This window comes from Triturus cristatus, chromosome 2_2 (genome assembly GCF_964204655.1).
Source record: "Triturus cristatus chromosome 2_2, aTriCri1.1, whole genome shotgun sequence".
Lineage (NCBI taxonomy): Eukaryota > Metazoa > Chordata > Amphibia > Caudata > Salamandridae > Triturus > Triturus cristatus.
In genome coordinates, this window is record NC_140582.1 from 1,224,196,486 (window position 1) to 1,224,212,940 (window position 16,455).

At 42.4% G+C, this 16,455-nt stretch overlaps 1 protein-coding gene across 1 annotated transcript in view; it reads right to left on the bottom strand.

Annotated features, from left to right (window-relative positions):
• Window positions 1-782: 782 nt before the first annotated feature.
• Window positions 783-16,455, bottom strand: part of LOC146863450 (uncharacterized) — a 151,393-nt gene continuing 135,720 nt past the window's right edge. Inside the window, exon 3 of the mRNA XM_085643373.1 lies at window positions 783-3,868. Coding sequence (XP_085499499.1) covers window positions 2,190-3,868 — 1,679 coding nt within the window. The 3' untranslated portion in view covers window positions 783-2,189. The remainder of the gene's footprint in view (window positions 3,869-16,455) is intronic.

The window sequence follows — 16,455 nt, forward strand, 5'->3', positions numbered from 1 at the left end:
TTTACAGATCTACTGGAAGAGGTCGCAGAAGATGTTTCGTCGCTGTCACTGGACACTGGCTCCTTTCTTGACTTCAGCTTCTGGAGCCAGGTCAAAAGACGCCCTTCACGTCACGCAAAGTCTTGGTAGAAAAGGTGCGGCATATCCTACAGTCCACAGCCTTATGGTCAGGGTACAGACAGTAAATACAGTCCTTGTACTTGTCTTCAATATATAACCTCTTCTTAGCACAGGTAGCACATGCTTTAAAGAGGGCCTTCTTCTCTTTATCCGACATCCTGAAGAAATTGTTGAAGAAAAAACTGTTGAAAAAGTTGTAGAATCCAAGTTCTAGGAAAAGAACTGAGCAGAGCTCAGTGTAGACTCCCTTGCACAACGTGCGGTAGAAAATCTGAGGTTCTGAGCTTCTCACAGGAGGGTTCTAGGGGGTGAGGCTAATCTGACTGGTTGTTCTTTTTTTTTTTTGGTCTCTTTTACAAAAAGAGGTGGATAGGTTGCAAAACAAGAATGGGCCTAGGCCTAGGTTCTGTTTTGGTAATGGTTTCTATTGCTATTTTATGTATACCGGGGACTCTGATTCCGACGATGGGGAATGATACAAGCATGGGAATCTATGAAAGTTCCAATTCTGGAGTAATATGTGTTATTTGAATAACATGCTGAATAGAAAGACCTTTGACAAAAAAATATATAATACAATAAAATACAGTTCTTTCAACAACAACAAAAACACCCCAGACACAAAATTTTAACGCAAGGCAAACACTTTTACTTATACCATTTGTATTTATATCTATTTAAATGCATAAATCCTTAACAGGAAATCCAAGCCTTCAAAGTGCTCTCCATGCAGTATGAGGGTACAAAGTTGGACTCCTCTTTGTTCACAATGCGCTGAAAATTATGAACAAATAATTACCATTTGGCACTTACTTTACATAATGCAAAATATAACATACATTCTTCTTAAACACAGAAACCTGTGTCTTTTAACCAACAGGTTGATCTCTGTTATATATAGGGCTAATGGAAAATCGCAACAGCACTCCAAAACAAAGCAAATCTGCCTTCAACAACAGCCTCTGCTTGATATTCCTCATTTCCATAATCTGCTCTTACTCCTTCACCGGAATTTCTGAACAATTATTCCGTAGTAGGCTTGTTCAAGTTCTTGTGAGGAATGCATGTACAAAAGGGGTGGTTAAAAGGATCAGAAATGGTCTTTGAACCAATTTTATAGTAAAAATAATACTTTTATAACAGGTCAAAGTTTTCAAAAAAGGTATGCATCAAATTGTTTGCCGAATCCTGAATTGTTAGAATCTTGAGATGGATTTATTTTACTGCACTGAATTACTTCAACAAGTGAAAACATTACAATTTTGAGTTGGATGACACTGTGCCAAACCGTCCACTTGGCACCAGAATAGTGCCTCTTCCCTCTTATAAACACTTTATAGGACTGGCTTGAAGAAAGTTTAATTACCTCAGTTGGACATGCCTAAAATCACTGCACCAGCTCCGAAAGAAGTATTGGGCTGTGCCGGGCCAATGGAATAGACTTAGGATAGAAACCATTTGACAAAAGCTAAACAGACATTAGACAGGCTGACAGTAGATGCCAGAACTAAATTTCAATTGTAAATAGGTTCATCATCAATATTCTCAGGAGTGAAACTTTGCAGAGATCTTGTAACCTATCATGCAAAACCTTTTAGGAAATCAAATTAAATCTAATTTATTCTGACCTTACATGTTCTTTGGGCTACTCACCACAAAATTTCGTACCTCAAAACAACCTTTAGTTACACAGCAACCTACATGTCTTCATTTGGTGTCTGCATTTTGACATTTTATTTATTTCACTGTCAGCATCATCAGATTCTAAGTCTTTAGCCCATAGCACACAAATTGACAAATGAACATTTTAGAGATATGGAACCAATGGTTGCTAATAAACACAACCTGAGTGGTCATTTTACACACTGGATCATTAAAGTCAGTAGGGCAAATCATAGAACATATTATTCCTAGATAAAATGGATATTCTGACACTCTTAATCTTTGCATTAGTTTCTAGGACACTAGGATGAAGATGATAGTGATGTACACTATTTTTGTCTTTTGAGTTTCAAGTAGGCATACCTGTGGATCAGATAAGGTAGGAATAACATGCATAGCAAACATTTCTATTTATGAATGATCCAACTTCTTATATCAAAAGACTGGTAAAAAGCCTTCTCAACTGTTCCTCTGAGTGAACAATGTACTTTTGTAATCGCTTGATTCACATTGCTGACTTTGGAAATGAGCACAGCCCGTTCCTTTGTAGCCAATAGTGACTGGATGCGCTCTAAGTAGCCTGGCTTGGCTTCTTCCTTCTCCGAGACAATCAGCAGATCAATGTACTCTGGCACAGAGAGCGGGTTAGGTTTCAGGGCAATTTCCTCTAGTCTCTGGAGGCAACCAGATAACTCCCCAAGAAGACCAACAACCTTTCTCTCGACACCCGCAAGATCCTCATTCAACTGCTTGAATATTTCTTCAGCTGTCATGACCTCTCCACATGCTTTCTCATAGCTAGCCTTTAATTCTTGGTAAGTTCCCATTTCAATCTGCTTTTCATAAATCCATTTGTATTTCTGATTAAAGTGAACATTCCAGATACATCTGCCAGGGCAAACACGGCACTGCAGCAATATATCCATTGCTGAACATTTGTGCTTTTTACTATCGTCCGCAATAAGGCAAGGATAGTGGCAAGTATGACGACACCTCTGACAGTTGGTTATGAAGCTGGTTACAACTACTTTTTTTGCTACAGTTACTGACACTTCATACTCAAAGTTCTCATTGGCTTTCATCTTATCCTTGTTCTTCTCCAATATCGCCTTTGTTTTCCTGATCTCCTCCTGCTTTGTAAGGCCAGCTTTGATTTGTGGCTGCAGACCTTCCACAACAACCTCAAGCTGCATACGCTCATCTAGAACCTCCTTTGTTAAGAACAAACTTTTGGTTTCCAATTTGTTTAGCGCTACAAAGAAGTTTTTCATGCTCTTCACACCCATCTTCCAAAACATCTTGTCAAAACTATCATCCTCCTCTGCAATCTCAGAGGGCGCATCAGCTACATTAGGAACAAATAATGCTGAATTGTTGAATTTGAAATGAGGGGGAATGCCACTCTCTCCGGGACAAGGAATCTTCGCCTCTCTAATTGCTTCCAGCACTGGTGGTTTTCGACCATCTGCAAAGGTGACCAGAAGGAGTATGTTGTCGGCCACATCCCTTCCAAAGATAGATAAAATAGCATCAAATATGTATCTCTGAGAATGGGTGAGGCGAGCAAATGAGGATTGAACTACAAAGCATACTGCATCTAGATGATCAACACCATCTGGTGTAGAAAAGAACTCTCTAATCTGCTCAATGAGCAATTTGTCTCGGTCGATCCCCCTGGTGTCTCCGAAACCTGGAGTGTCTATAAGTTTAAGACTGTATGGTACCTGGAAACCCTCCTGATGGATGAGTTGATATGAAGTAATTGACGAGGTTTGACTCTCCGCTTGAGATCGAGTGCTCTCTTCATCTATTAGTTTAAATCGGAAATCATCCTCCCACTGCACCCCAAGGACATAGTTTACCATCCCGTTAATTAAAGTAGTTTTTCCTGACCCCGTTGCTCCGACCAGCATGATCACCTTGTCACTGTGGGTAGATTTTCCGGCTCCGAAAGTGCACATTTGACAGTATCCATTGTCATCAAGCTTCACGCTTTTGAACTGAAGTCTGTGAATGGTAGGTTTACAATACTTTTCAATTTGAATACACTGCTTTAGAAACTTATTTGCTGTTGTGGTTTCACAGCCTGTTGACGAAGACATACATATTTAGACATCAAAATAGCATTTTCAGAAATAAGCAATCATGATAGTTTATTAATACGAGTTCACCTTGCAATTCATCAACATTTTTAGATCTTGCAGATATTTTCTTCCCAATGTATTACATGTTGTACTGTAGACCTCTATTACAAATATAGGACTACTTCATGAATTTCTAGAACCCATTCTATTTTCTCAGTTAAGTACCTATTTGATCCCTCAAAAAACAGATTCCTCTATGATCAGGAACTGGTCACGAAGCTCAGGGCAATCTATCTCAATACGCTATTTATCTATGATGGTGTAATAGGTAAAAACATCACTATTTACTCTCAGCAGGCAACTCAGAGTCCAAATACAGTTACTAGTTTCCTATTGTTACAGTACTATATCTACCTGTGATTCAGATTAGCACAATTTTGTTGGAAACTACTGGCAGCTATTTGTTTAGATTTCGGGATTTTGCAATGGACAGGAGCTGGTACTTTAATACAGCTAAGTAACAGTTAAAGAAAAGCACGCTGATGTAAATGAACTCCGTAGTCTCTAACCTCCGTAGTTTAGATAACAAGTAAAAGGTAGCACTTAGCCCAAAAATAACAGGGAAGCACAGATCCGTCAATTGTCCAAACTGGACACTCCACAGCTGCCACATTTGTGAGCCAATCTTTCTTAGCACTGCATGGATGCAAGGTGCTAGGCTAAGCATCCACGGTTATTGTAGTCTGCTAGTAGAAGTGGAACTTGTTCAGCTTTCGGAGTGGATTGTATACAACAGGACACTTGAACTGGGTTAGGTGGCTCCCTATTTGGGGTGGCCAGCAAATTGTCAGCGTTTTCTTGAGATTTCTCTTTGCGATTACCTCTGTTGTGTCAATGTTTAGGGGTTAAACCGCTACCATTTTTTGAGTCCTACAATCAGATAATCTCACATCTGTTTCTTAGGTCAGCCATGAAATTGGGGGGTCATCAGTTTACATCTGACAGTATTGTCCCAGCCAGACATGTACCACAAGTATAAGGCAAACTACCCCCTCTTGGCTTTGCTGGTGACAATATGGACCAGGGGTAATGAAGGAGAAGTGTGGGTAAAGATGCTGCAGCAGGTTATTGGAATCACTTCCCCCTGGACTCTGGCTGCTGGTGCACATATACGGTGACGTGTAACCGGCATTTCTTGTTTAGTATGGTACTAAAGTGGTGCAGCTGAGACTTGCTTCAGCAGATGACGATCATCTCAAGTTGGTTGTGATGCAGTTCCCATTAGAGGCATTCCAATAAGGAATGGTTTGGGGCACTATTTTGGTCGTTGGAGAGCCTTTAAAGGTGTTCTGCTGTGAGGAGCACTTGGTTGCCAATCATTCACTCAATCAATCAAAGTCAATTATACAGCGAGCGGCTGCTTCAGCAGAGGAGTCACATGACTCAAAAGAAAGACTGAAGAACAGGATCAGCCACTCATATCTTGATTAAAGAACCAGGAATTTAAATCTTCCCTGAAACAGTGTTCGAACTCGCCCATGCGAAGTTGGATAGTCAAGGTGTTCCAAAGCCTGGCCGTCAGTACTGAGAAAGACCTGCCACCTTGACAAACCTCGGGATGCGCACGAGTCGCAAGTGATTAGATCTCAAGGCTCTCTCCTGATGGTGCTGATTAAGCCTATTTCTCAGGTATCATGGACCTTTGCCCCTTATGGCTCCGAATGCCAATGTCATGGCTTTGAACTCAATCTTCTTTTTGCGACCTGAAGCCAATGAAGCTCCTTCAAATGGAGGGAGCTGTGATGACTAAAGGGTACCCATCGAATCAACCTGGCTGCCACATTCTGTATCATTTGGAGTCTACAAGTCAGGAAAGATGGAAGACCCAGATATAAGCTGTTAGCGTAATCCAAACACGATGTCACAAACATGTAGATTACGATCTTTCTGGTCACTTCTGGAAGAAGATGCAATAGCTTCCTGACTGATCTTAACTTCAGAAAGCAGGATGATATAATCCGCTGAATTTGGGTAGCGAAGGAAAGGTCAGAATCAAACATGATCCCTAAATTTCTAGCTGAAGTGGCCGGTGTTGGTGGAGGATTTAATGCAATGGGCCACCAGAGGTTAGACTGAGGAGGAGCCATCTGACTGAAGAAAAGCCCCATAGTTTTGTCCGCGTTCAGTTTCAAAAAGTTGATGTCCATCCCTTTGGCAATGCTTTCTAAACACTCTTTGAAACTGAGAGAGGCTGCTTCGGAATTGCTCAGTACCACTATTCTTTTGCTTACTCGTATAGGATGCAAGACCCCGTTCCTTCTTTTTTAATAATATACTATATGAAGACCATGTAGCTTATCCAGTCAACCTTGGCAAGAAAGCAGGCAGACAAAGTTATATGACCAGCACTCCAAAGATGTTTAGGTAAAGTATTTTTTCTCCTCTGTATTATGGCCGTAGCTAACTGATCCTGCATGTAACCCTACAGCCATCATTGAAGTATCATCAGACAAATGGGGCTAGATAGCAAGTTCATCTACACAGATCTCATTACAACTGAGGAGAGAGGTCATCTCTGCATGTTACAAGGTTTCTGTGACATGTCTGTTGCTATATCTTGTGTTAGCTCAGCTGGCATAAGGCAATTGAATACAGGAAGACATATGGCTCAAGAGGACTTGCAGATTCTAACTGGAGCTGTGCTGCGCTCTGCCCAAGAAATTAACTTTACAATGTGGTCTTTTGTGGGGAATGGTTGTCAGAAAAACTTTGGAGAAGGAGTCTTCTGAATGACTTATACTCAAGAGAGAGACCCAGATTTTGAAAGAATAATAGTAAGGTTACTGGGGAAAGCCCTGCCCTCTACACTGACAGTGCTTTAAAGAGACAGTCGTCCAGATACGGAACACCTGGTGACCAGGATCAGCAACAACTTTCACCTTTTGGTGAGTTTTTTCTTGCTTTTTGTCTGCCATGCGGTAGATTTGCTTCACCATAGTTGACACTCATTGAGAACTCTCATCAAGGGCTTGATTACATACGAACAAGAGAGGATTTTTGTATACGGTCCATGCCATCAGTGTATTTGTCTTAACCCTTAGCATTAAGCCTCAATGTGACATCTACAAGATGTTTACATCAAGGGTTCTGTGTGGCAGAGGTAGACGTCTACCACTGTACCATCAAGCGTGACTATAAATTGCAGCTTCCTAGTGGATGCTCCATCTTCATGGGATGATTCTATTACCCAATGGTACTTGCATAATGAAGGCACAAATGCAACAGCAGTAGTAGAAGTAGAGCAGTGTGGAATAGGGCACTAAAGAAAAGGAGAGGTCTACAATGGTATTAATCATGAAGAACTCAAGGGGAGGTAAGATGTGGTGGCACTGGGAACTGCTGTAAGGGAGCATGGATCTACTGCACTCGTCCGGTCCCAGGGCCTCCTGCCTTCTTCAAAGACACCTGTTTGTCAGTAGAGTCAAGGGCTAGTCCACATAGTGTTCGGTGGAACCATCTAGGATCCTCCAGCAGGTCCATTACCCCATCTGCCTTCCTTAAGTAGAATAAGGGGGTTAGACATGGAAGCGATAAAAGGTGGACAGGGAGGGGGTTTAGCACCACTGCCCTGGAGAGACTTTTCCGAGACCTGGGAATCAGCTGAAGTAAAAACCCTTCAGTCCATCCTTGCAGGGCTTCCATTCGTCTTTGTCACTCACAGGTGCAGTGTCTTCTCAACTCTCTCCCTCGAGCAGTGACTTTTCAGTGGGGGGCGCGTAGAGCGGGGAAGGGGGAGTTCTAGAAACCAGGTGTCCCTGGTCGCTCCTGTCCCAACCCTCTTGCACAGTATTCAGGGACAATCCAATATGGCGACTTCAAGTTGTTTGTGGAAAGGGCTTCCTTGGAGTCTCAGCTTTGGTCCTTGATGACACAACTGCCTAGTCCCTACCTACCAAACCTTCAAAGTCGAGCCCCTACTGTCCTGGCGGTCCTTTGCTTCAGTGCGCCTGGGCTTAGTGACACAATCTAATAATCATCTTTATATTTCCTGCCCATTCCTTCCTTTCCCAGGAACTGGGTCAAGCACTGTTAATTGCTTTAAGGTGTGGCGAGGCTGCTGAGCCATCCGCCGGAGAGCAGAGTAATTAGCTTGGCCCAGTAACGGGGACAAAGACCAGGATTCTGAGCTCATCTAGGAACAGGACAAATCTTAAAGGGCCATAAAGTGTGTATGTGGGATGTTCAGGACTGTAAGTTTACACTTGGTGCATGTTTGTCTCTAGATTGGTACCTCGCTGGATGCTAAAGGACAAATTTGCATAACATTATTTTAGGGTAGATTTTGTCTACAAGTACACAGTCTAAGCACCACAGACCTTCAGTAAACTCTAAAGACCTACACTATGAATGCCCACTCACATTAGGAGGCCTACATCAGGTTAGCACCAATCCCAGGCGAGTTCCTTCTGGACAAGCTACCTGTATGCAGATACTGGGCTGCACAAAACAGTAGTCATACTCGTTTCCTATACACGCATGTTCTAACATGTTTACAAGTAATCAGCCCAGAACCTCTTACTATAGCAGTATAGCAGCAATCTAACCTTGAAATATGGTCATTGTCGGTTAACATGCTCAGTCCAATTACAAGGAATTTACCGGAATTAGAACTGAGGTTGTGAGACTCTTGCTCAGTAAAAGCCCCAAAACTGGGTAGTCAAAAGCAAAAGAATCCTGGGAGACATTTGCTAATGACACTTTTATATTTTAGGTAACAATGGCCAACCTAAGTAAGGAAAACTTCCCTTTTAGGTGTAGCTTCACATCCCAGATACAGCATGACATATGTTAGAAATTCTTTAAAATTTGCTTAAGAGTGGGCTTTGGATTTACTCCACCTAGAAGAGTACTACTCTCTCATCTCATGCTATCAGCTGGCAAAGTATCCTTCCACTTTCTAGGAAAAGCTTTTGTTAGAATGCATGAGGTTGCTCAAAATGTGAAAAATAAACTGAACTGGTCTATTTGTCACAAACATGAATTCTAGACAAATAACAATTTTTTCTTACTATTTTCTGAAGCCAGTAGGTCAAGCTTTATTGTGATAAACAACATCTGTGCATACACTGCATGCAAACAGCATTTGTGAATGTCTATGTTTATTTACATGTATTAGTAAATTAAAGCCAGACCGACTGTGTTTGCCAATGCATGCTTGTTCTGTAAACCTAAAAGATGTATTTGCTGTCAGTGAAATGTTCGTCCCTGATTCCCATTGCCTAATGCATTGTGCTTCGTTGACAAGACACTGGATCTTGTACCCCACTGCTTCTTGATACAATGCTTGGCAGGTTTGCTGACTATTAGCATAAGCACACTTTCGCCAATAAAAACCGAAGAAAATAGTTCAGAGCTAGGTAGACCGCTTCCAACTTCAACATGCTGATGTGGCTAAGCTTCTCTGTAGGAGACAATCTCCTTGAGTTCAAAGATCTCCCATGCGGGCAACCCAGCCCTCTAGCCACATCTGCATGGAAAATGGTATATGATTTAGAGGTTTCTGGAATTGAACATCCTTCAGCATATCCATTTTGCAACACCACTGCTTGAGAGACTTTACAGTTTAGGTACTCAAACTGAATGTGTATTCCCAATTCCCCGACTTCTGACATCACTTTTCTTCCAACTATTGCTGTTCTATACGTAGTCTGACATTTGGAAAAAAAGAGAATGGAAGAAGCTATGCAGCTCAGAATAGATGGATCCTATCTGACAGAGCTGCTGTTGCTTATAGAGAAGTAGTTTTCTTATATAAAGGGGGTTGTCCTTCCTTTAAAGGAGACACTGAGCAAGTAATGTGGGTCCTAGGTACAGTATAGTTTGCAGTGGTTGAAAGACTGACTTGTAAGGACTGATCTTAAGACCCAACTTGCCATGGGCAAGAATGTGGTCCATGTCCTGCTGAAGTTTCAATGTCCAAATAGCTTTTACCAGCCTGCTATCAAAATACGGATAGCCAAGCATGTTCTTATTTCTTAAGTGCTGCTGCTAGGCATTTTTTAGCCCTAGAATATTTCTTTACTGGAATTTTCATGGCATACAATGAGATCCATACTTAAAGCTGTAGGCAAACACAATGCCTTAGGGACAACTTAAGACCGTTTAAACATCATAGATGAAACAAGTCATGCAAGACACTGTCAAGGAATCATTGACAACAGAACGTGTCAACAAGAACATCCCTCTATATGGGCTGTCTGAACACCATGAAAGAACGAAAGATTTTACTCTACCTGCGGTTGACTGTCATCGTCCCTCCAGGGATATGCTGCCTACCTGTCTGTGTACTGGTGGGGGTGCTAGTCCTTCTGTAGCACCAGCAAGCTGCTTTAGGAGGGCAAGGCGTCTTCATTGTAGTTAGGTCGGACGACTGAGTACCCATGGGGTATAATCACTTTTTTTGTTTGGGGGAGGGTAGTATCCTAGCTAAGTGATAAGGACGGATTAGCCAGGGAGGGGGTTAAGGACATAACACCTGTACACCAACCTCTGGTAAACGTCTATGTAGCACTGTCCGTGTGTGGCGAGGCAGAGAATGGGTTCCTATAACGCTACAAATACTCTCATTTGGTCATCAAGTTCACAAATTAGGCGCTCACAATCTGTCACCGTAGACAGCTCTGCCAACCACTTAGTGGGGGGAGGAGAGAGGGTTGTCCCCAGTGCCCTTTAATTCCCCCCCCTAGCAGATGAGCGAGCAGTCGCCAGCTTTTGCTCATTATGCTTGTTGGGGATCACGCAATCTGCCAATATATGTAGATGGGCCAAGTACATCGAGGGGTGGATAGTCAGTCCGCATCCAGGGTTGGCCACACAGCCCAGTATGGTTAAAGAGGCGGGCAGTGCTGGAGGATATGTGGTAGGTGGCAACCTCTGGCCAAGCATCTTTAGCACAAGGCATGCGGCATGAAGCTAGGTCTGTGCAGTTTTTAGGGAGTCAAGTACCAACCATGATGTAGTTTAAGTAATGGAATTTCAGTTTGGCTTCTGCGATAAGGGTGTCGAGCAGGTGTAGAAGACTGAGACAGTCACAGGGCTCTTCATTGCCACAGGGCTCTTCATTGAGCCCAACACTTTTTAACTTATATGTTGCCCCCCTTGCTGAAGTAATAAGAGAAAATGGCTTTACACCTATATCCTATGCCGACGATACACAGATCGTCATCTCCATAGGCAAAGACAATAAAGTAACAGCCAAAAAATTCCAACTATGTATGCTAAAAGTTAGTCAATGGATGCAACAAAATTGCCTCAAACTCAATGGAGAGAAGAGTGAGGTATTGATTCTTGGAGGCAATGCTGATATTTGGTCCCCAGAGTGGTGGTCTCCTGAACTGGGAACCAGACCAGAACTCTCAGAGAAAGCCAAAAACTTGGGATTTATGATAGATACCAAATTAACTTACGAAGCCCAAGTAAACAAACTAGCTTCGTCTTTCTGGCTGATATTAAAAATGATAAGAAAAATACTGCCATATTTGCCTCAAGACACACGTAGAACGGTAGTGACAGCCCTTGCACTGTCTCGACTGGACTACGGTAACGCATTATATGCGGGACCCAGAATAAAAATTATAGAAAAAATGCAACTACTCCAAAATGCAGCGGAAATTCCAAAGTTCCAGCCTATTAGCCACAAACTAGAGTGTCTCCATTGGCTACCTGTGGCCAAAAGAGTCAAGTTCAAATCACTGTGTCTAACCTACAAGGCACTGCAGGGTAAAGGCCCCCACTTCCTGAAAACATACCTGAAACATTACGAACCTTCAATGCTTCTCAGATCCGGTCAAAAGAAACTGATAGCAATACCCAAGTTCAAACGATCAAACTGGGGAGGAAGAAGTTTCCTCGTTCACTCAGCACGGACATGGAACTTACTACCGTTTGATGTAAAAAACAGCCTAACTCTAGAGATATTCAGAAAGAAAATCAAGACTTGGCTTTTCACCGCATAAAATACACTAATGTCAGACCTACACCGGAACCGGACAATTCTTAGCGCCAAGACACCTACGGGCATTCGTGCGCTTTATAAATAGACAAATCAAATCAAATCACAGTCATCTTCAGTGTAATCCCTTACTAGCAAGGGCTGACACTTGTGTCTCCTCTGTCCTCTGGCTAGAGTGGAGAATAAATCATCTGTACATAGGTTATGTAGGGAAAAACAATGTAGTTCAAGGTGGGGGTCCAAGGGAAAGAAATTTAGAGACCACTAAAGGATTGTTTCCCCTAAAAGATACCGTACAATACAAAGAAATCCTAGGGTCTAAACATGTATCAATAGTATACATGAATCAAACAATACTCCTTATGTAAAGAATGTATGTGAACAAACATATGAGTTTATGAAATCATCCAAGGGCAGATCCCTTGTTAGGACGTAATCCCTCACTCACCAGAGGTGACATGCTTCATCATAGGGATTCTCCTCCCAAAGGAAACTCCTAGTTCCTTTGGGGGCTACAACCCCCTCACTGTGAGGGAGGAGCTCTGGGATGTTTTGTTGGAGTATGTAGGGTATCCTAAACCCACTTATGATTAGCCAGAAATGTGAGTGAGGTCGCAGCGCAAATTAAACAATGATGGGAAAAGAGTGAAAAATCAAGTGAATTCTAAAACTGGCTAGAAGGCATAGAACAACAATTTTAATAGAGATATGCCTGCTGTCGGGGTTAAAAATGCAGTGCACCAGCGGTATGGATATGAACCGCTATGGTGTGATGATTACTGGTCAACATGTTTCAGCCTATATAAACCATATTGGAATCAGGCTTTCGTCAGGACCTTAAAACAATGGATGCTGCTGCTAAGATATAGTGAACGATTGATTCAAAAAAGGATATCAAACCAAAATATGGTCTTTAGTCTGCAAATAACCAAATATCATGATACCTGCAGATAAAAAACAACAAAACCATTATCAGAATGTGTCATGGTTAGGTGGATCCGCATAGGATGAATACACAAAAACAAAAAGAACCTTACCCGCTAATGCTGGTTACAAAGCCTCACCTCAACCTGGCAAGCCGCTCAGGAGGCGAGCACCGCTCTACAAAAAGGCAAAGAAAGATGCTGTAGACTAGAGTGTGAGTGTCAATAGATACACTGAGAACATCATCTCCAAGTCTACCACTGATAGTCACTTAGTATCTAGACAGGAGATGGGCAAATTGAGTCTGAAATGTTCAAATGATCAAAACAAGGCTTCTACAAACGGCTGAGGAGTGGCGTAGGCACTCAAAAGTCATCCAAACAATTTTTTAAAACAATAAACGGGGTTATGTAACATAATGGTGTGGCAGAGCCCTGCCAAACCAAACCCTCATATATATAAAAATCAAATATCAGATGTAGAAATCATGACTACATGACCAAACCATTATATAATTCTGTCTGTTCAATGTAAGCCACTACATTCAATAAAAAATACCACAACTAAAGTCAAGTGGCATAAGTAACAGCAAACCCAAGGACCGAGTGCTGAACCTTGTTAGAAGATTCCCACAATACCAACGTGGACGATTTATCAAGGGGTCGACCTAGATAGATAAACCGCTGCATCTACCATGTAAAGGCAGCACAGAGTCGACTCAAGGTGCATAGAAAAGTACAGGAAACGCCAGGAGGTAGCTATCCCAACTCAAGTGGCAGTAAAAAGTCTCAACATGCACCACATAAACAGGACTCACCTATCCGTCGGTACTGCTAGCAGGAAGAGCCTGCTGCCGGAGGTGAGCGCAGGGTGGTGGGTGTGGTCTATTTATACCCACTAACCCTGAGCTTTAATTGGGATCATGTGTGCTCCGTAAATACTAGTGTCTAGGTAGACACGCATGCTCCATAGCGGATGCGCTCTAACTGGCAACGCGCATGTCCGTTTAGTGAGACCCTATCAGCTGGGCATGCGTATAGTTGAAAATTCATGTTCGCAGTATGATGCCGCAAAGAGATACTGGCGGCTACACCTACTGTTATGCTTGGTTAATGCACACTAGCCTAACTAGGCATATGTATAGTGCAAACAGTGCTCACAGTCTGGTGCCAAAAATCCTCGATGCTGCAAACGCCAAAATGCATTCGCGGCTGCAACCGCCTATTCATCAATAATGAAAGAGACCACGATGGTGTCATGGAACTTCAAGACCCCAAACGCATTTATTCAAGCTGCTCAAACAATGGAGCACAGTCCCCGAACAGGAGAAACATATATCACCTGGGTTTGGCACCAATGGTCAAAGGGCCAATCGGAGTAAAGCAAAAAGGTCCACAATCTTAAAATCATGATGCCTATAAAGAAAACCATAACTGTACTAAATTTGATAAAAAGAAAGAATTGCAAATAGAGGGGTGAGAGATTTGATGTTGTCTCAGTATCTCGCTCACTCCTCAATGCATCCTGACATATAACAACCTTCTATACCAATGTGCTAAAAACACTCAGGGCTTAACGACGGAGAGAAAAAATAGAGAATAAAAAATAGAACCTCATGAACCACTCATAGAGAGTAATATGTCGTCAAAGGGGTCTACAGTTATCTCTTTATATCTATGATAAATTATCCATTCATAGATATCAACGTATCGCCAAGCCGGTTTTGCAATTATGGTAACACTGGAGAGTACCCCAATAGTGCCGCCCTGCTTTAAAGAGACACCCAAGGGATCTCATCATTGAGACCCAACTGGAAGCTGTTGAGCTTATGAACCCAGCGCTGTTCTTTCCTAAATAGAAAAGTAGACGTGTCTGTAATATGTGGGGGAATGAAAGGTTGTTCAAGCACTGTCCATGCCAATTCTTGTGGAGAGTGTTGTGCTGTAACGACATGTTGGGTCAGTCTAGTAGAGGTCTTCTTGCACCGAATCGTACTCTTGTGTTCCAGTATTCGAGTTTTTACTCGTCTGGTGGTCATCCATACATATCGAAGGGAACAAGGACAGGTAATGAGGTAGATAAGATTGCTACTGTTGCAGTTAGTGTGATTCTTCAAAATCCAAGGTCTGGATGTCCCAACGTCAATTTCAGTGCTATGTCGAGTGTGTACACAAGCCGCACAACCCCCACAGGAAAATGGCCTCGAACTGCCGGAAGACCCCATAGAGTGTCTTGCTGAGTGGTGCTAACTGTGCGAGGGCGAGTATGTACTAGCCTATCTCTAATATTGGAGCTGCGTTTAAAGGCAAAAAGAGGACGAGGAATAGGATCTGTCCCAATGCTCAGAATCTTCCAATTGGATAGAATACTTTTTTTTATCTGATTGGAAAAAGTACAGAAGGTGTTGACACAAGTTAGTCTATTCACCGTCTCTTTGGCACATTTGGGTTCAAGTAGGGCAGCTCTGTTGTTGTTGGCTGCGCGTTTCAGTGACTGTTTGACAAGTTTCTTAGGATACTTCCTTGTCAACAACTGATTGGCTAGTTCTTTCGCATGATCATAATATTTCATTGTCGTTGAACAATTTCTCTTGATACGCAAGAATTGTCCGAAGGGCAAGTTCTGGCTTAATGCTTTAGGATGGAAACTGTCAAACAGTAATAGAGAATTCTTAGCCAATGGTTTCCTATAAAGTTCAGTGCTTAATCCACAATCTGCCGGGGAAATAAGAATGTCAAGAAAAGGTAAACATACCTTGCTGAACTCACATGTGAATCTCAAAAAAGCATTCTGATTATTGAGCCAGACCTTAAACTCATTAATAGTGGAAGCTGAGCCTGTTCATACCACAAAGACGTCGTCAATATAGCGTTTCCAACAACGTATATGCTGCCTGTATGGGTTAAGAGTGCTAAAGATATGTTCTTGTTCAAAGTCATGTACATACAGGTTCGCTAAGCTGTGTCCTTAATAGCCTGGCGCTGCACGCGCGATTGGCTTATTCTTATTATCAACACGGCCAAACGAGTAGCTGACTTGATCCTTGTTGAAATACAAACCTTGGAATCACAGATCAAGGTCACCTTAACCAACGCTCAATTCAAAAAACAAAACGATGAAAACAACAAGTGTAATAAAGAATTTAAGGATTCAGTCCTTTTGACTAAAATCAATAAATTTAAGAAAGACTTATCGAGATTTTCTATGGAGAGAGTTTATCCATATACTAGCCCTGACTATGTACCTCCCCAGTTCAATCGACAAGGGAGGAGATATGGCTCTACTTATTCCACCTCAGGCAGTGAGGAGTGGTCAAGTGACTCAGAAAATTCGAACCAGAGTTTTCAATCAAGAAATGGTTCTGGTGGGAGAAGACAATGGAGAGGCTACAGAGGCGGTCCTCCGCCCTTTCCTCAATCCTGGTGGACTCCCAGTCCCTATGGTTTTCCTCCTCCTCCCCCTCAGGGTCAGATGTTTCCTTTTCAACCGCAACCACAGTTGTACCTCAACCAGCCTTTTTTAGGACATGGCCGAAACAGACCAAGAGAAAGCGTCGGAACCAAAGGGCACAGGTTCATTGGGCAGACAATCCACCTGCCCACTCCACCAGGAGCACGACGGAAGCAATGGGGAGCACGACCAACGAAACAATAT